The 24,667-nt window shown below is 43.2% G+C and overlaps 1 protein-coding gene across 3 annotated transcripts in view; it reads left to right on the top strand.

Annotated features, from left to right (window-relative positions):
• The window catches only part of MUSK (muscle associated receptor tyrosine kinase), a 54,630-nt gene that overhangs the window by 3,816 nt on the left and 26,147 nt on the right, over positions 1 to 24,667 (top strand). For all 3 annotated transcript variants that reach the window (XM_054397420.1, XM_054397419.1, XM_054397418.1), the window contains exons 2-6: positions 1,287 to 1,413; positions 4,716 to 4,867; positions 7,613 to 7,740; positions 8,241 to 8,382; positions 22,029 to 22,153. In XM_054397420.1, coding sequence (XP_054253395.1) covers positions 1,287 to 1,413; positions 4,716 to 4,867; positions 7,613 to 7,740; positions 8,241 to 8,382; positions 22,029 to 22,153 — 674 coding nt within the window. The remainder of the gene's footprint in view (positions 1 to 1,286; positions 1,414 to 4,715; positions 4,868 to 7,612; positions 7,741 to 8,240; positions 8,383 to 22,028; positions 22,154 to 24,667) is intronic.

The raw sequence follows: 24,667 nt of genomic DNA, 5'->3' as shown, positions 1-24,667 counted from the left end.
TGTTGTGGCCAAAGTGCAGCACCTGGCACTTGGATTTGTTGAATGCCATCCTGTTGGACTCTGCCCGACTGACCAGCCTGTCAAGGTCCCTCTGCAGAGCCCTCCTACCCTCTAACAGATCAACACCTGCTCCCAACTTGGTGTCATCTGCAAACTTACTAATGGTGGACTCAATAAGTACTTTTTCTTGATTTTAAATCTCCTTCTTCTTCTACAAGAAGAAGATACAGTGCTGGCAAAATTGTCCTGTGAAAAGACACACAGTGTGGCAGATACTGCTCCACTCAATGAGGAGCAGGAAGTTTTCTGCATCCACTGTACATTTATAAGGTGGTATTTCAGGATGGCATGAACCTAGCTAATATCAGCACACCTGTCAACAAAATTCAGTCCAACAAATATTGGATGTGTGTCCCTCCCATGGATTAAAAGTCATTCAAGCATCTTTTGAGTCAATGGCTGCAACGCATGCCATGCCCAAGGAAAGCATTTCAGTTAGGCCTATCCTTTGATCCCTTCCTGCCATGCTTCAAGTCTTTTACAAGGGTGACAGAAAATGTTTCTAAAGATACATTCAAATAAAGCATGATGACAGGTTTGTGATAATAAACATCAGACACAGATAATGAACCTTCCAACCCTGGCACTGCTGGGATAGAAAATGTGAGAAAAAGAGAACATGTGCTCATCATATCACAAATCTGGAAGACTTGATGAGACTTTATGAGCCTGGCTTTGAAAAACACAGTGGTGTATAACAGGTTATGGAAAAAAAAAAAAAAAAGAAAAAGAGCTGGGTGGAACAAATGCCTTTATTAATGAGAAAGAAACCCAAATGCATTAGGCATTAATAAGGAGGCACTGTGCCCACTCCAGAGGCATACCAACTTGGTTTTAATTTGTATGCTGTTTCTCCATGCCATGCAGTGCCACCCCTGTAGCAGTGGGACAGCTTCACCTGTATCCACTCAGAATTCCACCCAGTGCTATGCATCTTGAGAAAGAGGAGCATTAGAAACAAAGGATGTCCTGGGCTTATTGATGTTACCCCACACTTATGTCTCTCTGTTCTGCACCCTATTAAGAGAGCACTAGGAAAAATGCAAAATCTGCAGCAAACACAGAAGGTTGCAGCTGTGTGTGTGGAGGTACCTGTGTTACAGCAAGCACATAGAAGGTGTGCTGGGGGAAAAGCCATGGTATGACTCTGAAGAGGTATGAATGCCTTCCCCAGATGGGTCTGGAGGCACTAGAAGGTTTTTCTCATTTTCTCTTCTTTCATGCAGCTCCCTTGATCAGCACACCTCTGGAAACTGTGGATGCACTGGTAGAGGATGTTGCCAAGTTTGTCTGTGTAGTGGAGTCGTACCCTGAGCCAGAGATTACGTGGACACGTAACAGCATTCCCATCAGGTAGGGTGCAGCCCTAGCTGTCTCCAGCATCTTTTGCCAAAACTGTCTGTGCTTTCCTTCATGATGAGAGAGACATTTGAATATATGAAAATGGGTTTGTGAACGGGAAGAAAGTGAGTGTCTGTAAATGTATAGGAATTTATTCCTCAGGGAGTGATAGAAGCACCCGGGGGGTGCTTTTGCAAATTTCACACACTTGAGCTTGGTACAGTTGGTGCCTTCTGCAAGCGATGCAAGGAGTTTGCACTCTAGCTTCAGACAATGCAAACTGCTCTGTTCCTTGGTCAGGCATTTACAAAACAAAGAGCATTGCCAGGCTGGTCACCCAAGTGTGTGCAGCTTTGTGTGGAAGAGGTCATATCATGTCATTCTTGTTAGCATCTAGTTCTGAATCTGACTACAGGAAACTGACTGCTTGTTGTTACACACTGTCAGACACCAACCACCTGGCATCATGGTGCTGCTGAAGAAGGCAGCCCTGGAAGTGGGTTATGGAAGTGTCTCCTATGACTTTAACTCTCTTGCTGCAGACAGGTTGTTGCAAAGTAAACTGTAATTGATCTTCCAGCTCTGAAATCATCTGCCATGTGACTTCACATCAGTTTCTCATTCCAGATTGTGGTTAGGGACTCTATGTGTAAGGGAGGATTACAGAAAAATCTCTATGTAACACAGCTCAGGTCTGTTCCCCACAAGAGATGTCCATATTAGGCAGACAATTACTGCAGCACCGCTGCTGCTATCGGGGTCAAGCCTCCCAAGAGCCCTCGAACCATTGGTTCAGAAGATTTCAAATAAGCTGGAAGCAGAAGAAGGTCTTATTGCTAGGAAGACCACTTTAGAGCAGCAGGAAAACAGAACACTGCACATATGCACACTGGCCTTCAGAAATCTTTTCTTCGTTGCCTGCAACAGACTCTGGTCCTAACCCTCTGACCCCAGTCTGGTTGCAGGATGGAAGTCTGAATTTCCAGGGATGTTATTTCCAAACTAGGTCACCTTTCTCTTAACTCATTCCCCATCAATCCCCATGCCTGAAAATCAAAGCTGGCAGAGGAAGCCATTCATGCAAGACCATGAAGATTACATGCATTTCTGCCTTCACAGTCTTTGAAATTTCACTCTGTGTTTTAAAACCATATGAAAATCAGATAGCTTCTCACCTCAATTCCCAGTTCCAGAGGCCCAACACAACTTTCTGAAATCCATCCTGTAGTCTTTGAGACACATTGACCAAAAAGAAAAATACGAATCAAAAAAGTTCAGCTGTTGAGGCCAGAGAGCTCAGGTGTTCTTTTCCTTTACTGGCCTTTCTGAAGTAACATTAAGATCAGCAACTATTCCACCTTGATAAAAGCCATGTTGTTGTTAACAGACAATGCAGATGGATACAAAGGCTCAAACCTGGAAAACTGATAAACTGAAAATATTTCTGTAAATTTCCAGTAACATGATGAAAGTATTTGCACTGTGGCAAAAAATCAAATCAGTGAACATTTTTTTTCCTGAAAAAAACCCCATATAAATACATTTATATGCCTCTGTATCAAGCTTCAAAAGGCTAGTTATTGCAAGCAATAAATATCAATTATTTTATTTACCACATTTTGTTCTCTTGCCAAGATCCTAGAACCCTAAACAGTCATCTGAGCTAACTTTCAGAACAAAATAATATGTAAACATTCAGCTCCAATGGGAATAGTTCCAGAACAGAGTCTCTTGTGATCAGTAGCTTCTGGAAGCAGCTTTCCTTTTGGCATCAAAGGAGACTGGCAAGTAGACTGGAAGGTGTCCTATGCTGGGTGAAATGGTTACCAGCCCCATCTCCCAGGACAGGACTTACCAAGGTGAGCCTTCCTCAGGGTAGGAAAGGAATGGAGCCTTCATATCTTTTACATGGTGGATGAGTTCATTGCAATCTTTCTGCCTAGGGTGAAAAAGATGAGAGAGAAACAAGACTGAAAGGCGAGAGGCTGTTGAGAGGAAATGTGTGCCTGTAACACTATAAATGGCACAGTCAGATTACTTAGTGACTGCTATAGGATTTGTAATGGTAAAATTAAAACCAGGACATAGTTAGGCATCAGGTATTTGTGATAGCTTGGGAGACAATCCTCAGGTCAGCATTCAACAGAATCAAAGGCCAAATGTGTGAAAACTCTTCCAAAAAAAGCATGAACAAGGGTGTGAAAATCAAGCATGGAGGAATTTGTGAAATGTCATGAAAATATTGTTCCATTGAAGTTTTACTATACTTTTCCAGCCTTACAGTGAAAATCAGAAATCAGTTCTCTGATTCCTCACTACCTTTTTTTCTGTCTCTCCCTTACTCCTGCACACATGCACATGCACACATACACACCTGCACATTCCACACTCACATATGCCACTTGGCTTTTGCTCTGCATATCTTGTCACAATATCCCATACATTTGTTGCTTCAACTTCAGGGCTTTTCTTGACTTCTCTAAAGTCTCCAGGTTGAAGCCTATTTTCATTAAACTATAGCTATCCATGCATCCTCTAATGTTTAGAAGGCTTCTTTTCTTCAGCACATTTCTTTCTTTGTCGGTTTGCGTTGGTTTTAGGTTGTTTTTTTTCCTCCCATACGAAAGGGGAAAACAACACTTTCATGGTTCAAAAAAATAGACAAAACTGCTCCTGGGTACAGAAGCAAAAATATTTGAGTTTTGTGTTTTTTTTTTTTTTTAATTTGTTATTCTTGTTGGGGGTTTTGTTGTTTTTGTTGTTTGTTGTTGTTTTTCCCCACAGCAGTAAAAATATTTCCAAATATTATCTAGTTAGTAACAAAGAGAAATTAAAAAAAAAATTGTTTGGATTTTTTTGTGTGTGTGTTTGGTTGGTTGTTACCCTTTTTTTTTTTCAAATCTGAAGAAGTATTCTTTAAAAAAATTCACCCAGCTCAAGTTCCTATACAGGCATTCTTTTCCTTCCACTGAGTTTTTATAACTAAAATGCAGCCCAGCTGGATGAGACCACTTCTGCTCACACCAGTCAGGCAGAACACCATGATACCTAACTTTACCAATACCTGACTGGGGGAAGAATTGCCATCATGCTGATGTCAGTCAGAAGCTGCATGGCCTAGTGAGGACCAAATCAAACTTTAAGGCCCAGTTCAACATTTTCAGTGTCTTCCCTTGATTTTGTGGGTTCAAAATAGAAAACTAAACCACATTGCCATGTGCATTGCTGTCAGCAAACTGCAGACACCAACGCAATTCCCCCTCTCCAACCTTGGCTTCCCCTTTGCCCCTGACAATCTGTGCTGTGTCCTGCAGGCTGTTTGACACACGGTACAGCATCCAGAGGAATGGGCAGCTCCTGACCATTCTGAGTGTGGAAGACAGTGATGATGGGGTGTACTGCTGCACGGCGGATAACGGGGTTGGAGTGGCTGCGCAGAGCTGTGGGGCTCTCCAAGTGAAAATGCGTAAGTGGGAAAGTGATTTCCTCCCAACACCATTACATGTGCAACTGAGAGCCTGAGCAGGCCCACAAGTATGGCTCCTGGGGTTCATGTTCAGGGTAGACTTATGTTTCAGTGAGGCTGGGTGCAGTCTTGTTGTGGGTTTAAGGCTGGATGCCTTCAACAACCACAGAGCTGAGGACCTCCAGAAGGGACTAGACAGTCAGATGCACCAGAAAGTGTAGTCTTTTTTCTTTGCCATAAGTCCTGCATCTCTATAAAAATGGACATTTCTGTTTGTTCTGCTCTTTTCCTTCCTCTCTGGTCTCCAGTACCTGCAGAGCCTTGCCTCTGGTTACATGGAGGAGGTTTGCTGCCTGGCTCTGGCCCTGGCTGAACTAATTTCTACTGTGCTATTCTGGGTCTGGGTAGGGAGGTGGGGGCAGGGGTGGGGGCAGGGTGGGAGGGTGCAGTTTTGGGTAGCATGGCCGAGGTGGACTATGGATTTGAGTATTTTATATGCTTTTTGGTACTGTTGTATGTAGTTATGAATAGTACTTCACAGGACCACAGGATCACAGGATGTCAGGTGTTGGAAGGGACCCAAAGAGATCATCAAGTCCAACCTCCCAGCCACTGCAGGACCATACAATCTATCTCAGGTCACAGAGGAACGCATCCAGACTGGCCTTGAAAGTCTCCAGAGAAGGAGACTCCACAACCTCTCTGGGGAGCCTGTTTCAGTGCTCTGTGACCCTTGCAGTAAAGAAGTTCCACCTGGTATTGAGGTGGAACCTCCTGTGCTGCAGTTTGCATCCATTGCTCTTTGTCCTAACAAAAGGAGCAAGTGAGAAGAGCCTGTCCTCTCCCTCCTGACATCCAGCCCTCAGATATTTATAAACATTTATTAAATCCCCTCTAAGTCTTCTCTTTTCCAGACTAAAAAGCCACAGGTCCCTCAGCTCTCCTCATAAGGCAGTGCTCCAGTCCCCTAATCATCCTCACAGCCCTCCGCTGGACCTTCTCCAGCAGGTCCCTGTCCCTCCTAAACTGGGGAGCCCAAAACTGAGTGCACTACTCAAGATGAGGTCTCACCATTCCATTTGAACTTCTGATTCTAATTCCTTGTGGAGCAATTTTTTTTTCTTTAACTCCTTTGAGAAGGGTTAAAGGGCATCTGTCCACCATTAAAATCACAGAAATCACAGAAACATTCAGGTTGGATAAGAGCCTCAGAATCACCAAGTCCAACCGCAAGGTTCTCCCTTAAACCATATCCCCAAGCACCACATCCAAACGACCTTTAAACACATCCAGGGTTGATGACTCAGCCACCTCTCTGGGCAGCCCATTCCAATGCCTGACCACTCTTTCTGTGAAAAAAAAAATCCTAATTTCTAGTCTAAAAATGAAGACAAGTCCCTTGGGACAGAGGCATGGTGTATTGGATCACATCTTAACTGAATCCAGTTGTGATTATTTGCCTTGAATAACACACTTGTGCTAGGATCCGAGGAACAGCTTGAATAGCAGAAGGCAAAAACTGATGTTTGGAAGAACATCCTTTGTGGAACTTTGTGAAAGCAGCACAATCTGACAGATTTGGCTTCCACAGCAATGCTGCACAAATCTCTTGTGAATTTCAGACATAAGGTTTCACTATCAGATTTAAGCCTGAGAATGACAAAAGAAAGCAAATCTGTTCAGATATTCTTAATAGCAGTCTTGAGAGGTCTGCAGTATTATGGTGTAATTCTCATCATCCCACATGGAAGGCAGAGGACTGGTTATTGCAGAGAGCAATGTACATACTGAGCTTGGTGAAGCTGAACTCACATGGCTGTTTGCACAACCACTTAAAAGAGCAGCTGAGATATATCCTGGCTAAAACATCTGCTTATAGGAAAGGATTTGTTTGTGCCACAGAGCATGACTCTCCAGGTCTGGTAATTCTGGGGCATCTCCAGCACCCCAGCAGCCTGCAGGTGGAGGCCAGGGTGTGATGCTCTCTGAATCTTGTTTTTCTGCTGTTTCAATAATGTTCAAGGTAGTCAAAATTTCAGATCTCCCCAAACACTGAAATTAGGATCTTTCTTATTCCCAGCCCAGAGTAAGCTAAGCCATATTTTCCTCTGGGTAAAGTGAATTTAAATTTCTCCCATATTAAGGGAGTTTGAATTTTCTTTCCCCCCAATTCTTCAAGGATCCTTTCTCCTTTTTTACTAGTGTAGTTATAAATCCTTCTGTTATGGACATTAATTGAGTTTATATACTCTTCTTGTTGAGCTGGAGACAAGACTGGGTTAAAACTATCTCAAATTCAATTCACTCCAGATCTGAGCTGACACACAAGATACTGTCTGTGCAGTGAGGAATGTCAAAACCTGGAATGCAAACTTTCTTCAATATTGGAAATGCTCTTATCGGGATTTGAATGTTACCCCAGGCCCTAATTCAAGTGACTGTCAAACTCCACTCCTGAAAACAAACAATTCATGCAAGTTAGCTGCTTTTGCATCTATAAACTGAAACTCTGCTGTGCTTAGGAAAGATTTTTCAATCCAAGGCAGTTTGTGACCTCCTAAGATGACTTTATCTTTTAGCAATGTCCGGAAAAAAGAAAAACAAAACAAAACAAAACAAAACAAAACAAAACAACCCAAACAAAACAGAACAACAAACCACAAACAGCAGAGATTTTGTTGTAATTTCTGAACTTCTCCTGTTCCAGTGTCTCTCAAATTTAATTTTTGACTTTTAAATCTTTAGGACCCAAAATAACCCGACCACCTATAAATGTGGAAATAATAGAAGGGTTAAAGGCTGTTCTACCATGCACTACAATGGGGAATCCAAAACCTTCTGTTTCATGGATCAAAGGAGAAACAGTTGTGAAGGTAAGTGGAGAATGAAATTTAAGTAATGCTAGTTGTTTGCTAAAGGTATCTTGTTAAAATATTGCCTTCAATTAAAGTACTTTTAAATTCTAGTTGCTAGGAAGCAAGCATTTGGAAAGTCCAGGGCTCATCTCATGAATGTCTTTATCTGCAATTTCTCTGCCTATAAACCACACATTCTTTGTGTATTTATATTTTATATTATACTTGTACATTTCTATTTAGCATAGCCCAATGCTGGTGAATGCACTTGTGAATATTCTCATAGGTAACTGCTACTGAATTGCTCAGCTAAGATTCAGGGTTCTTTTGAATCTGCAATTCACTGATTTGCAAAAAGAGGCATGGATGTGTGCTTGTCATGACAGTGCTGAACAGGAAGAGCTGGCCCCAAATCCTTCAGTTACAGGACAACACAAATAATTTTCATGGATGTTAGGCCAGTCTTTGAAAGCAGGTGCATATAGAGCCTTCACTTCGATTGCTCCTTCCTCTGGCAGGAGAATGCCCGAATTGCTGTCCTTGATTCAGGGAGTTTAAGGATCCACAACGTTCAGAGAGAAGATGCAGGGCAGTATCGATGTGCAGCCAAGAACAGCCTGGGCACAGCCTATTCAAAACCTGCAACTGTGGTAGTGGAAGGTGAGTAATCCTTTCACCAGACTCCAGCTCATTGTGCATGCTTGGTTCACTCGAATTAACCTGAAGTATATCACACTGATACTAATAAAACGTCCTAGAGAGGAACCCAAAAGGCAGAAGAAGGGAAAAGAAAGCAAAATGGAGTAAGAAACAGAGGAAGTTTATCCACACTTGCTCCCTTTGCTGGATGATGGTGAAAGAGACTATTGGTAGAGGCTTCTTGTCCACATCTGCTGCAGCTGTGGTGGGGTATTTGTCTCAGTAAAGACTCCTTCTTCCTGAGTGATGGTTTCCAAGATGCCAGCTTGATTCTTGTTTGAAAAGTCACACCAGTCCCCTGGGTTATACACCGTGGCTTGTGGAGGTGGCCCTGGAAACTTCATTCAAAAAGCTTGATCAGAGAGAGCTGCAGCTGCAAACAGTGAAGCTTTTGGCAGCATTATGTATGTGTTGCTCTACCTCTGATTTTTCATCTGAATTGGTTGATTGTTTAAGTAAACAGAGCCTTTTTCTTTGAGGACTTGAACATTTTCTGCCGTCTAAGCTGAACACCAGATGGTTTTTCAGTTTCTGGTCATTATGAGCTTTGTGTCTGTCTGTTATTTACAGAAGATCTTTGCTTTGTGGTATAAAACATCACCAGTTTCAGAGTGCTGAGACCAGTGGACTACAGGGAAACACAAATGTAGGCAATGAGGCACTCAATGTTCATGAATCCTCTAAGGGAAGTTGAGGGTTGCAGGGTTTTGTGAAGTGGGAGGAAGGATGGATGACTGACTGAGCAGATGAATTAATTTTTATTTCTTATTCAGAATGACTATTCTTTAGAAAGTGGAGAAGAGTCTCTATTTACCTAGTAAGTTTCCAAAGATTGTTTTATCCTGGGACTATCATAGGTTACTTAGGCTGTAATTCCATTTCTAAGAGGACTGTTGGCTTCTGGGAACAAGATCTGGTACATGAGATCCAACTACAAGTTACCATACATCTGCCATTAAAAACAAACAAACCAACAAACCCCCAAATAACAACAAAACCCCAAAACGTTATTTTTTCAGGTTGTTTGTGGTTTTGTTTGTGGATTTTTGTTTGGTTGGGTTTGGGGTTTTTTTGCTTCTTGTTTTTTTTTTTTTAATATATTTTTATGCACAGACCAAGTATTTTAGAAATTCCTTCAAAAGCTTTAAAACAAGAAGGCAGCTATTCCTGTTCTAGATTCAGAGCTGTAAGTCTCCTGAGCTAAAACGAATGGGGCAAACTGAAGACATTCGGTTCTGCCTGCAAGAAGCTTGGGTCCTGGGTTTTGGGTTGGTCCCATCATTCAGACACTGGCCAAAATCTTGTCGAGAGCTGTAATGGCAAATACTCAGAGCCACGCATACAAACCCTTCCTCTGTGCTGAAGGGCAACAGCCACCAGAATTTTGTCACTCCAGGTCTATCAGAGACAGTTAAAGAATCCAAAAGTGGGCTTGAAACTACACCAAAATTCATGTTGTTAAGGTGGGAAACTTGTTTTGCCCCTGTCTCCAGCTGCATGTTAATCCAAGGAACAGCAAAACAATCCACAAATATTCTACTTGCAAAGGAGACCCTGTGTGTGCTGTTTTTAAAATGAGGGAGATTAGTACTTAATTAATCAATGGCATCTCAGTGATCTCCCACAAACCTTCTGCTCGTGTTCCTTTCATGTGCTGGGTGAAAAAAGCAATGCTGTTCCCCATGCACATCTTGGTTTCTCTGGTAGGGCACCCATATAACATAGCTTGTTGCAGGCTGACACCCAAACTAGACTGATATATGTTTGCGTTACATTTTTGACTTTCAAAATACAAAGGTAATAATACTGACTGCAACTTCCTGCATATAGAATCATAGAATCAGTCAGGGTTGGAAGGGACCACAAGGATCATCTAGTTTCAACCCCCCTGCCATGGGCAGGCTCACTTCCCCCACAGTATTTTAGATTAATTCTCACAGATATTTAGCATACTTACCTATGTATATAGCTGCTTATGCACTCACACATGCATCATGCACCTCTTTTATTATTACTTTTAACATCTCTTCCCTCTCCCTACCACCTCAGTATTAGCATTAAAAAAACCACAAACAACCTTCAAGTAAATAATAATAAACTAAAATTACTTGATGCAGGAAAAGTGAAATGTCAGTCAGTTTTTGAACATTCACTATGTTCAGAGAACTTACAAACATAAGAAGTTTGCTGCTTCTCTGTACTAATACTGCAAAATTTTCCCTTAAATCTTGGTGCTACCATTCATTGAAGTTACCACCCTTCATAGTGTGGCTTGATGTTTGAATAAAATGGCTAAGTGTATCTGGTTAATGATGAATATTTAATCCTGAAGTAAATGCCCATTCAAAGAGCAGTGCAAATATTTATGCCTAGCTAAATCTAGATCATTCAGATCATTCCATCTTGTAATTTACATGAAGCTTGAGCTTGATCTCCAGTCTGTGGCACAAAGGAGATGTGGAATTCAGGAATTTTGTAGTGTACTGTGTGATAGATTAGTTTAGCTTTGAACTCATCATTGTACAAAGGCATGCCTAGAAATTAGCAATCATAAATCTATCAGGAAGCAAACAAACAATTAGATAGGGCAGGTGCTGGAAGAGCTGATGTGCTTATCAAGACACTAACGTGATTGATTCTTTGTGGATGTAATAACACTTATTTTTTTAATCAAATCATCTCTGCAGTTTGTAGCTTACTGAATGGGGCATTGGTTCTAGGCTGCTGATCTTTTGCCCAGGCAATTTCATTCATTCCCCTGTGAAGTGTTGCTGCCCTACTTCCTCCTGTGTTGCCATGTGAAAGCACACAGAACAAACAAACCAGAACAAGGGTAGAACGCTCCATCCACATGCTCCTCTGACTTAGACACTGTTTAGTTTTACATTCCAGCCCTGGTAGATAGAAGTCTTTCCCTGCCCACAGTTTATTGCTTATTACTAGCTACTAAAATAATACCCTGCCACAGGCCACAAAAATGTTCCCCTATAAGCCACTTGTAAGAACTGCCTTAGACTTAAAAATAGGAAGGTTTTCCTTGGAGAATCATCCCTTCAGATGGAAATATCTGCCAAAACATGAGTCGAGTTGGTCTAGGTTTTTTTGAGGTTTGTGGGGTTTATTCTGTTTTGTTTTTTAGTTGTTTTGTCTAATTCTTGGAGGCAATGAGGAGACAACACACTAGATGACAATAGAAAGCAGTGCCTTGACTATTTAGTTAACAGCCTATGCCCGTGAATTGTAAAGTACTGGCTTCCTGCAGCTGTTTTGTGGACCTCTTTATGTAATCTTGGGATAAATTTCCATCATGGATAATTCAAGAGAGAAGGAAGCCACACCATAATTCAAGTAACAAGAATTGAAGTACCTATTTATTCCAGCTGATCTATCAATTTGAATGGAACACATTCAAGAGAAGGGCCTTGTCAAATGAGAAGTGAATCCATATATGCCATCCAGAAAGTTTTCTGCAGTTTTGGGTCAATGTCTCTGTACTTTGATGAAATAGGAAAAGGGGACATCAAGAGACTTGGCAAAGCAGCCAGTCAGCACTGTTACCTTGATTCTTGCCCATACATCAGCTACTGATGTTAGATCTGAATTCTCAGCTGTGGCATCTTCTGTGGAAGGATATTTTGGGTGAGGTGGATTGCAAATAGACTGGCAAGGAAGGTTGCAGTGCTGCTGTGAGTGAAATTTCTGATTCTAACATTGAGGAAGGGGCATTTAGCTCTGCTATGGGCAGAGGCAGAAACCCCAGGAAGGTTTGCCTTCCCAGTACACAGTGATGCTTGTGAATGTACCTGCAGGCAGTGTCCTGTCACAGAAAATGGTGAATATCACAGTATACTCCTAAAAATTGTAAAGGGTCTAGTGGAAGGAAACATCATAGGGAAAGAAAATCATAACAAGCTTGCCTGTAATTACATCAAAGTAATTGACTGGCCTCAGCATGGTGGCATGGGTGTAACTGAAAGCCTAGAACATGTCATTATATCTCCTCCTACTTACTGAATTTACCACAGTTATCCCGAGGTTCTCAGATGTTGCAGATATAGCCATATCACTAACTACAGAGCAACAGGGGAAGAGGCAGGAGAAAGAAAACAGCCCCAGATCTTCAGCAAATGAATGAGCAAACATCAGCTATTGTTCCTGAGGCTTGCTCTGCTGTGACACAGGCATGAGGTGCCTGCTGTCTCTGAGTAATTGTTGTGGGGTGGCCTCCTGCACTGAGTTGCTGCAAAGCAGCCCTCTTGGAAGAATGAACATGGCATATGTGAGAAATTCTATAATGGACATTTGAACCTGCTATTTCCTGTTTTAAAAACCTCTTTCACTTAACAAAGGGTTTGGAAGAGCACTTAAAAAACACACGAATTTTTCACATCATTGCATGAATTGTGGTTTCAAGGAAAAGAATGTGGTTATTGGAGACAAAATCCCTCTGGCATGAAGGGCTAGCTAGGAAGCGTGCACTTCCTACATGACAACAAAGAGACTAGAAGATAGAGAATGTTCACAGTTATCAGATAAAGGAGACCAGAGCAAACTGAGATGACTATCCATGAGTGTCTGCCTTTTCTTATTGAGAAACCAAGACAGATAGGAGGGGTTTGAGAACAACCTAGAAATTATTTTATAGAGTCCAGCTTTTGTAAGTTAAGTGTTGACCACAAGGTGTCTGATGTCTTATATCTTCCAAAGAACTCTTTCATCTTTCTCCTTTGGGGAGAAAGCCTTGGGGGAGGTGAAAGCCCTGCTCTTATTTTCCATTGCAACTTCCTCTACTGACCTATACAACTGTAGATTTTGCCAGTTCTAGTAGGACACAATATTTCTAGGGTGTATGTGTCTATACTATGGAAGAGAGAGTGCCTGCTGTTGTGCTACTGTGTGTAGGAATGGTCCCCTGAAACTGAATGAAGCTGCAGGCAACCCTTCACAGAAAGCACATCTCAAACCAGAAGTTAAGGATAGAGAATGAGGATGGACCAGTTAGGAGAGACTAGCAGAGTTTTCAACATTGAAAATCAAGCGTGCATGGTATATGAGGTGACGGAGAAAGTTCTTCATGGAGAGAGTTGTTAGACATTGGAATGTGCTGCCCAGGGAGGTGGTGGAGTCACCATCCCTGGAGGTGTTCAAGAGGGGACTGGACATGGCACTTGGTGACATGGTTTAGTAGTCATGAGGTCTTGGGTGACAGGTTGGACTTGATGATCCTTGAGGTCTTTTCCAACCTTACTGATTCTGTGATTCTGTGATCAGGGAACAGCCTGTTTGCTATCATCTCAAGCCAGGAAACGTTCTGGCAGCTATTGATAGTAAGACTTGAAAATGGATGTGTGGAAGTACTTTTCACACGGCATGTAATTAAATTTATGGCACTGCTATTACCCATTGGTGAAGACTCGATGTCAGGATGCTTCAGGGTTTATCTTGGTTTTGGGTATCCCAGTGATTCCCATTACTGTTCGCTCCATTCCTGAGAGGGGGAGAGGGAGAGACTTGTGTGCATCTGTGGAGACTTCATACCTGCAAGCAGACTGGCAGCCTCAGCAGCACTCTTGATGGGCCATTCCATTGTTGGTCATGACCACTGCTGAGGCTACCAGTCTGCCTGTGTGTGCCAGTCTCTTTCCTGCTGACTGCCAAACACAACTGGAATGAGCAAGCATTGCTCCCTGACTCAGGACATTGGAAACATCTTTTCCAGTTTCACATTCAGTTCCAGGTAATGTAGTTACATGGTGCATGGTGCATTAGTGTGTCCAGCAGTCAAGGGAGGTGATTCTCCCCCTCTACTCAGCTCTGGCGAGACCCCACCTGGAGTACTGCGTCCAGTTCTGGAGCCCCTATTACAAGAGGGATATGGACATGCTGGAAGGTGTCCAGAGAAGGGCCACCAGGATGAGCAGAGCGCTGGAGCACATCTCCTATGAGGACAGACTGAAAGAGTTGGGGCTGTTCAGTCTGCAGAAAAGAAGGCTCCAAGGTGACCTTATTGTGGCCTTTCAATATCTGAAGGGGGCCTACAGGAAAGCTGGGGAGGGACTTTTTAGGCTATCAGGTAGTGACAGGACTAGGGGGAATGGAATAAAGCTGGAAGTGGGGAGATTCAGGCTGGATGTGAAGAAGAAGTTTTTCCCCATGAGAGTGGTGAGAACCTGGAATGGGTTGTCCAGGGAGGTGGTTGGGGCCCCATCCCTGGAGGTGTTTAAGGCCAGGCTGGATGAGGCTCTGGCCAGCCTGATCTAGTGTGAGGGCATGTATCCTGCCCATGGCAGGGGTTGGAACTAGATGATCCTTGTGGTCCCTTCCAACCCTGACAGATTCTATGATTCTATTCTATGATTCTATGGTTTGCAGTACTGGTCTCCATAGAAGAAAAGCCAGAGCTCAGGGAGGTTTGGAAGGGTCTTTCCTTCAAAGAAACCAAACACATCTATAAGACTAGTACTGACATGAAAGGAATTTCCTTGTTCATTTCCTTGGGAAGTAATTCGAACATGTTATCCTCGCCTGGCCTTGAATCTGAGGTTTGCTCTGTATATAGAAAAGAACACTTGTAGAGAACAGGTTTTATATAGTCACACAGGATATAAGCTATCTATTTACATTTTACTCCTGGTTATTATAGCTTTGCATATTTGCAGGGTCTGCTTTTGGGATTCCAGGGACATCTACATGCGATGCAAAGTCTTTCACAGATGAGAAGTTCCTGTGCTGTCTATGGTATTTAATATTACATGAGTCCTTCTGCTGATGCATATTGTCCTACCTTCCATAAATCTTGCAGCTCACCCTAGAATAAAGTTACTTTGAAAAGCTATTGCCTTGCTAAGAAAAACGTTTTGATATTAGACACCAGAGCTTAGAATCTGAAGGCATATGCTTCAGGATGGAGATGTGGTTTCCCAAGTCTCCCTTCTACACTGATCTTGAATTGTCCCTGGCAACCATCTCATAGCCTCAGACTGCAGGTTGAGTGCCCATGCATTGATGTGCTGTCTGGCCCGTGCTGCATGAGATGTGAGAATTACATGTGCAAGCCCTAGACCTCCCAAATCATGTATCAGGAGCCAGAAGAGCTTGAAGATGTTGTGTTTTTCTGCAAAATGTGGATATTTCAAGTGCACTGAGGGGTTCTTCTCCCAGATTACCACTGTAACCAGGTGAGGGGCAGGCTGATGATGAACTATTGCTTTCTTGCAGTGCTTCTGCAGCTTCCTCTTCTGAGTTTCACACCTAATAGTGCTGTTCCTTGAGAAATATGACAGTGGTTGTGTGCATTTCCCACTGCATTTGTACATTTTAAAGATTTTGTTAATGTGTATACATGTGGTTCTTTGACAATAAGCTTGTTTGGATGGGAATTATTGAAAACAAGTAAGCAATTTGATAGAGATAAGTGTAAATGTCTCCAGTCATCTTTGCCTGTGGTATTTTGCTCCTCCAGGTAAGTACTTGGCAGGCCTGCAAAAAGATGGATGTTGCAGTTTTGTTAAGAAATACTCAGAGATAAAAGCAAAACTGGCCTTGCAGTTATCTCACAATTTAATTATTAACCCAATGGTTCTGGGGGTTGGTGGGAGGGTGGCAAAGGTACAATGTGAACCGTTCCTATGTGAGGGCGTGCAGCAAGCCATGCATAGAGCCTGCTGCTGCTGCTGTCACAGGAGCTACTGACCATGCTTACTGAAGAATTTGTTTGTTCTCTGAGCTGGGATCTGGTCCTGTCATGTCAGCTGCAAAGGCTGTGCCTGGCTTGTTCCGCCTTGGCTCCTGGCATGCCATTAGCTGCTGCACACAGCCTGGCACGGCTGTGTCTGCAAGTGCTGATCCACCGGCATGGTGTGCAGCCTGTCCTCAGCCCTGGTATTTCAAGAATTGTTGGGATTTTACACAGATTAATGTGAAATATCAGAAAACACAAGTGCTGTGTCTTTCTAGCCTTCATAAACGTGTTTGGATGAGATGAGACTCACAGAATGCCAGGCTGGGAGGGACCCCAAAGATCTTCTGGTCCAACCTTTCTAGGTGATATGGTCTCCCCTAAGCCGTCTCCTCCTAAGCTTGAACAAACCCAGATCTCTCAGCCTTTCCTTAGACGGCAGCTCTTCCAGTCCTTTGAGCATTCTTGTGGCCCTTCTCTGGATACTTTCCAGCCTGTCTGTATACAGTGGGGACCAAAACTGCACCCATACTCCGCAATTGCCCTGGCAAGCACTAAGAGAAAATGACTTCTTTAACTCTGCTGGTAATACCCTTATTGATGCAACCCAGCATCCTGTTGGCTTTCTTTGCCACCACAGCACACCATTCACTAATGCTGAGCTTGTTATACAGATCTCCCCTCATCTCTCACCAGTGGGAAGGAAATGGTAGCCTCACACTTGTTATCTCAACTGCCCGGTTTAGACATGTCAGGAAGAGTGAATGGATGTGTGATGAATGAATCTGAATGGGGATTTAGATGACCAGACATTTCATTGGCAAATGACTGCAAACATATTGGCACAAGCTCATGGCTCTACAGAGCATAAAGGTGGCAAACATAAATGATTTTTAATGGATTAATAAGCAAAATCTAAGCCAAGAGAACTTCAAGTCACTTCAATCTGTCATGCTTCAGATATGAAAGACCTACGGAAGTGCTCTGGTGAACGAGGAGACAAAAAAAAAAAATACTTGCACTTTAGCTCCTAAATGCTTATAAATGAACAGCACACAGTGCAAAGGCTTTGCCAGGGTATTTATATCAGGAAAATTTCCAAGGCAATGTGTAGCTTAATAATTTCTCCAGCAATGTAGACACATTGGTTCTCAACATGACACTAGCTGTACCAGAGGAAAACACCTTTTGCACAAAGGAGATGCCTTTACTTTTTCGCTGGAAAAAATTTTGGCATGAGACCTGCCTGTAATCACCCAAAAGTCCATTTTTCATGATAAAAGCAAAACAACTAGGGAACATGCTGAGATATCAGATCTGGCAGTATGACACAACCAGCCTGGCTCACATATTAGGCCAGACTCAGATTAAAATGGAAAGGAAGCATGCATGCACACAGCCAGTTGGTTGCTAACATAAGATTAGATCTCAGTGGCCTTATCTCAGTTTGGACTATCAAGTGTGCTTTACAGTATGCCAGGGCTAGCAACAAACTCTTAGATGTGAATATGCATGGTTATTGGACAGGCTGAATTAATTCACATATATTGCTTGTAGTTGCTCATGTTCTCTGAAAGTCAAGGTTCACCAAAACCTGTGGAGCCTATGGAAAAAACCACAACCCAGAAACCAGTGCTTGACTGGGCCTGGTACCTCAAGGTCAGCATAAGGATTTATGAAACTCTGACTAAAAGGGGCATCTTCCTGCATCAGGGTTGCAGCAGTGTTGCACTCACAAGGGTTTTCTGTGAGCTTTGGGCACCACTTTGTCCTTTCCCAAAAGCAGCAGCATGGCCCCAGGCCACCCAGGCTGCTGCCTGGCTGTGACTGGTCCAATCCAACCTGGTTTAACAACAACAACAACAACAACAAAAAAAAAAAAAAAAAAGGCAAAAAAAAACAAAAACAAAAAAACCCCCACCACCTTACACAGTTAGGGGGCAGACATCTGCCAGAACTGCAAGATCAGGCCCCAAACTCTGGAAATGAAAGATAGCCCAGACAGAGGTGATGGGAAAACAAAGTCACCTGGAAAGAGTTAGCTACTCAAACTGCAGGGTGGGGAAGGACCCTGCCTTTAGTCTTTTTATGGCATAAAAATTTTGTGACTGAATTAAAGCTCTGCTGTTTGGACTGGATGATGTTACCCAATTCTCAGAAATGAGAGCAGCTGGTTGTGGTGCAGATACCTCATAGCAAGCCCTGGAGTGCACAGCACATCATTTAACAAGGCAGTAAAAGAAAGCACATTTATCAGGGGGCTTGCGAGTGCAACTTACAGCAGGGTCGTGGCTTTTAGGTAGCCAAATTCAGTTCCCAGCTCCTCTGTGTTATTTTACACTTTAACATATATAAATAAATAATGCCTTCTTTGCCTCCCTTCCCTAACTGCTTTTTGCATGCCTCTGGTTAAATCTGGGCGTATTGATGTGAATGTTCTTAACCTTGTGGTGATGTCACTAAACAGGTAAAGGTCTTGGCAAAATCCCCTTTTAAGAGAATCTGGGAAAGGAGGGCAACTAACACAGGTGTTAAAAATCGCTTGATTGTTCAGAATTTTCACACTGATGCAAAATGAAAACAAAATGATATCCTGAGCCCACCAAATAGCGTGAATTTTATGTTTATTGCAGTTTCCTGGTCCTTTCCCTTCCTACTTTTTGCCTACCTCTCCCCACCCTTTTTTATGTTGGTACCATCAGGTTCATTATTTCTTCCTTGATTTTGCCTGCTTCATTTCCTTGTGTAATGTAGTGGGTGAGGGGGGAGCATGTGTGGAAGTCATAGTTTTGGGGTATATGTTTCTCTGTTTAGCTACAGGACAGGTTTCCTTACTGATGTGGTTGTCAAAATGAACCATGGTCTCATTCTGGTAGCCTTGCCCTGCTTTGCAGGAGTGGAAGTTGACTCTGGCTGCTCTCACACAACCCATCCTGGCTTTCCCACAGCATTCCAGCTGCCAGCAATGCTAGTGTGACAATCATCCACCCATAGACAATGAAGCTGAGGAACAGCTGATGATATCTTTTTTAAATGCTATTTCCCAAAGTGATGAAAAGCCCTTGAGAAAATGCATCCTTCTCTATGCTAGTCAGTGATCTCCAAGGCATGTTGGGACCTGGAAAGTCCAGCCCTTGTCCCAGGGAAATTCTCACTTAAAATTAAAATAATGTTAAAAACCTGCAGGTTATTACATTCACAGTATCTAGAGCTAAATATTTCAGTTAATTAGCTAAACTTTAGGTAAAATGCTTTCATAAAGCATGCTAATGTAAGTACTTGAAATGCTGAAGTATTAATTCTGTAACTTCAGTTTTAAAAGTCCTGCAAGTGTGGCACTGTGGGTAGCAGAAGTTTCCATTCTTCCATGCTTTGGAAATCAACTTATTTCCTGACATTCCTACTTTTAAATCTCTCCTTGTGCTGGATGATACACCTGCAGTACTTTCTACAAGAAACATGTGAACACTTAGCAGCTGCTGATGGATTTTTTTTTTTAATCCTGGTATTTGATGGTTTAAGGTTGAATGGCCTGATCCTTTGCATTTCCTGGTGGACAAGCACTTATGCCAGCAGCATGCTGAGCTACTAAAGCAAGTGCTGTGAAGAGTGTTGGTGGGAGGATCTTGAGGAATAGGATTCAGATTCTGGCCTCCATGCAGGTGGTGTGCATGAGCTGGACTAGCCACAGCAATCAGTGTGGCTTTGATCCTTTTGCCTGTGCAACCGCCATAATTTTTATAGCATGAGTTTCTCCCTCTTGGTTGAAAGATCTTCACAGATTTTGAGAGAGCAGATGGTACAGAGGAGGTCATTGGCTGATGGAGTACTTCAGTTTAATTAAGCTAGGCTAGATCCAAGTGTGGTGAACGATGTTTACGTCCAAAGTTATGTCCCAAACATTGCCAGGATGTGTCCCTACACATTACTTGTAAATATTAACTGTAAATAATTTGTGGCATAGTTTGTACATAAATAAATTATTATAATTTTTATTAATATCTCTGCCACTCATTCATAACTATAATATTTATAACACCAAGCCGCAGAGTCGTCAGGTGGGCAAGGTCCCAGCAGCACACTGAGGAGCCAACAGCAGCACTAAGGTCCATATTCTGGCTCTGGGAGCTAATGTTCTGCCTTGGTTGTGAGCCATGTGCATGTAACTGCTGCCAAGGGACAGGCCCAAAACTTAAGCATTTTTCCAAATTCACTGTAAAAGTAATTATGAGCTTAGCCTGAGGCACTCAGGGCTGAATTCACAACCATCTGGTGTTAATGCTCTGAAGTGAAACTTCAGGCAAAGGTTTCATTTTGCTTATTATTTGTCAGGCAAGTCCCTGGCCAACAACTGCAGCTTTCCTCATTAGTGGTGGAACTTTATGCCTGCTGTCCTTCTGAGTGTGAGGGGAGATGCAGCAGCTGCAATACTGCTCTGCTTTGACTTTAAGCAATTGGCACCAAGCACTGAGTGTGAGGGACTGCTTGAAGACTGTAAAGGAATATTTAGTGGCTGTGCTTCTAAGATAAAAAAGTTTCCACCTGAAGTGTACTACCTGTCCATGAGCAAAATACAGATTCAGGCTACCTGTTATCACAAATTTCAGCCCATTCCCAGGCCAATAGTGGGTGGAAGGACTATGTGGAAAACATATGCTTTTTCATTTCTGCTGAAATTTTGCAGACAAAACCTTCCCACTCCAAATGGCAGGGACAGATGTTCAGTTTCTGAAGGGATCCTTGTTGGTCTCCTAATTGCTTTGCACTGGATATCTCTATCTGGGAGCAACCAGTGGCCAGGCCTAAGAGGTGCACCAGGCAAAGAGAGGCACAGAAGACCATGACAAGATCAAACACATCACTAAGGTGAATAATACAGGAAAAAATGGCAAACAAGGTATGAAGCCAGTCTGAGAACTCCAAGAGAAACTACCCTGCTTACTAAAATTTCTGATGGAGACTTTCAGTCATTGCTGTGAAGATGAGAAGGTAGACAGCAGGTACTGCTAAACATGAGTAACTGCAGTAAGAGGTGACACAGAACTACACAGTCTGATTTTGCACAGATATTCAGGCATCTCCATTAGAAATGTTGGGTCCAAACTCAGGAAATGTCTGTCCTCTTCTTTCCTGTAAGTGGTCCAAGCATGGCAGCTGAAACACAGCTTGTGAAGGACATGAGATTTGCATTTCTGAATCCAAATTTCAGCAAAAATACTTAAATTATTTTTTTCACCCCCCCCCAAAAAAAAATTATTATTTTGCTTATTTTCAAACTGCTCTGTAACCATATTTCCACAAAAGTATTAGAGATAAAAAGTCTCTAGGAAAACCTAGTTTTCCCATGCTAGCTCATCTTCCCAAGGTCTTTGTCAGCCATTCTCCCACAACTCGATGCTAGACTCTCTCCCCTTAGGACAGGGTGGTTTGTGGCTCTCAGTGGTAAGTCTAATCACTCTGATCACACATTGATCGTGGTTTATCTGACCCTTAACCTTCATGGTATGTGACAGTGCTGGTGGTCCCCCTTGATGGTTTTGAATGTTTCACGTGTGGTGACCCTTGGCAGAGCAGCGTGGTAGCTTGCCTTGTACTTACTGAAAGCTGTGCTGTCTACACACTAACAATGAGTTTGGCCTTGGGTTTTGGACATTACCTCCTCTGAGGTATTGAACTCGGAAAATACAGAAATTTCCAGAGTGAAATTTCTGTCTGCGAGGTGCAGAATAGAACCATGCCAACCACTTTTTTTTTCACCTTCTTATCTCTCTCAGGCCTCTGGCTCAGAGGGAAGATTGTACTGTGCTCTGTCTTTATTCATGGTGCAGTGGCTGATTTTGAGACCTACTGGGGAGGACACAAGCCCTATGTCAGCACATCCCTCAGCTTTACATTGTCATTCAACTATCACCTTTTTCTTCTCCTGCAGTTTTTGCCAGAATCCTGAAGGCTCCCGAATCCCAGAATATCACCTTTGGGTCTGTGGTGATATTGCAGTGCACAGCCACTGGCCTTCCAGTTCCCACTGTCACCTGGCTGGAAAATGGGAAAGCTGTAAGTACTTTTTTCATACTTGTGGTCCTGGAAGTCTGCTAGCATCTGGAAGTGAAGCCCAGGGATTAAAATAAGAGGCTGAGAGCCAGTGCCCATGGTTTCTATTCCTGCCTTACTTAGCACCTCGCTGTATGATCAAGCTAAGCCCACCTCACCTCCCTGATGCAGTTTTCTCCTCTGTGAAACACTTCCTGCCTTCTCCAGGGTGCTGCATGGCTTCACTTGTCAGGGTCTGGAAAGCCTGAGATGAAAGATGGTTTAAGTGCTTACAACCTTCTCCTGTGCCAGGATTTCCAGGACTTTGTTGTGTGTTTAAGTATTTCTCCAGCCACCTTTCCTCTTGTTTCACCTAACTGGGTAGCAATAACATGGCAAAATTTGGTATTGGACCAAATAGCATGAAGTGAGGGAATTAGGTAGAGCAAACTGTTAGGAGACAAAATATTCGTGCATATGCACAGCAAATTTGCTGATGAATAGATCTGGAATTTTCTAGACTGACCTAGGTGATGTGTTGATGAATGTCAGCAGTTTATTCCTGGCTAGGAGTACATCCTCGGAAAAGGTACATCCTCTCTCAGCATCAGGCACCACTCCTTCTCACAGGAAATTGTTTTGTGGTCTTATTATCCTGACCATTTCAAATAGGTGCCTGCTGTAAATTCATCTGGCTTGCATGTCTCTGCTATTGGAATGCCTGCAGCACTTGCTGCCTGAATATTGCCTCCCTGGGAGTGAGTGGTACAACACAGTCACAGCAGTTCTGCAGCCTGAGCCTGCTATGGGTTTCCCCCAGCCTTCATATGGTTATGCTGGACCAGTTTTATACTCTTGGTGATCTTTCAACAGCTTTTTTAAGGATCTGAGCACCAAGGCATGATTCTGCAGAGGCAGGTGGAGCAGCTGCTATGTGCAGGCTGACAGTATGCCTCTCCTTTTCCTCACTGTCCCCTTGTCAACCCCAAGTCCTTCTGGCTGCCAGATGGCCATGGCCATTCCTGTGGTCTTGCTTATCCAATGGGATCAATAAACTCTTAGTCAAATACCTTACTTCAGGACAAAGGGATCATCCTGGTCTGTGTCCCATCTTTCTTGTATTAAAATGCAGTATTAAGGAGCCTGGGCTGCTCTACAGGCTGCCTTGCCTTTCTTGTCTCCTCCAGACCTGTATTCTCCAGTTTGATTAGGGCTAAATTTCTCTATTCCCTAGAGGTTGCTAGGGAGAACAGCAAAGGGACCAGATCAGCCTCTGCAGAGCCCTGTGAGTCCTCATTAGTTTCTGGAGATAATTATTTTGAGACAACTATGGATCTTCATTCAAGACTTCTTCACCATAGGGGAAGAAATATTTGCAGGTTCTGAGGTTCCTGGCAAAGGCAGAGTATTTCTGGAGCTCTGGCCCTTGTTCTACCAAGCTCCCACTGGTGCATCAGTGCCATAGAAAACTGTGTGTGAGACCATGCTCAGGACCCCTCTGTGGCTGGCCAGATGTGCTCTGCTCCATCCCTGCCTGCCAGGCAAAGCCCAGTCTCAGGAGGCTGGTGTTCCAGACTGCCTCATTTTAAATGTGGGAAGGAGACCTCAACTGGAGCCCATCTCTAGGAAAGTCAGACCAGGAAGCTAGTGGACTGGAGCAAATGTGTTTGAGGGCTGCCTCACAAGGAATCATAGTGAGTTCCTTGATCTAATGTGCCTGTGGCATTACAGTCTGTAAATGCTGACCTGCTATTGTCCTGTGGTTTGATGAGTGGGAATCTGCTGAGGTTATTGGGTTGCCTTTAAAGAGGAGAATGGAAACTCCTCTGCACAGCAGCTGCCTTGCCCACATAAACAAACACAATTACTTTCCCTCCTGCTGTGTGCCATGGGGCATCATAGACCTTAAAATGTAGGTTTCCACACTGGTAAGAATAAGCAAGCCAAGTGTGAAGATGTGAAGAGGTCTCTACTTTGGTTGTAGTCGAGGTGGCTTTTTAAAGGCTGAGAAAAGACCTGCTGGGAACAAAATCTCAGGCAGAGGAGCCAGTTAAGGCAAGAGAATGGCTTGAAATTCCTAGCAGAGGAAGCAACAACTGGCTGGTGTGGAAGTCTTAGACAAAACAGCCTGACACTCACCTGTAGTATTCCATCGTTCATGCACGTGCACTGCTTGAACTGACTGCAGCTAACCACAGCCCAAGCCAGGAGGCTCAATCTTGGCTCCTCGTGCTCACCAGGCACAGTTCAGGATGGGAGCTAACAGGACAAGGTATGCCCAAGGCCTGAGGGGTAAGGAGAGAAAGTGGGCAGCATCAGCACAAGTGGTTTAGGGTGAGCAGTCATCTTTCCTGGGTGGATGCTGGGAGGCAGAGGCAGACTTTGGAAGCATGGCAGTGGTTACATTAATCTGGAATCATCCTTTTGGTGGTTTTTTTTTTTTTTGGTGGGTTTTTTTTTTTTTTTTTTTTTTTTTTTTTGAGTGCCACAGAAATGATCAGGGTGTTGGAACACCTCTGCAACAAAGACAGGCTGAGG

This window comes from Indicator indicator, chromosome Z, assembly GCF_027791375.1.
Source record: "Indicator indicator isolate 239-I01 chromosome Z, UM_Iind_1.1, whole genome shotgun sequence".
Classification (NCBI taxonomy): domain Eukaryota; kingdom Metazoa; phylum Chordata; class Aves; order Piciformes; family Indicatoridae; genus Indicator; species Indicator indicator.
Note: the sequence above shows the minus strand (reverse complement) of the source record. Positions and strands in the feature narration are given on the sequence as shown.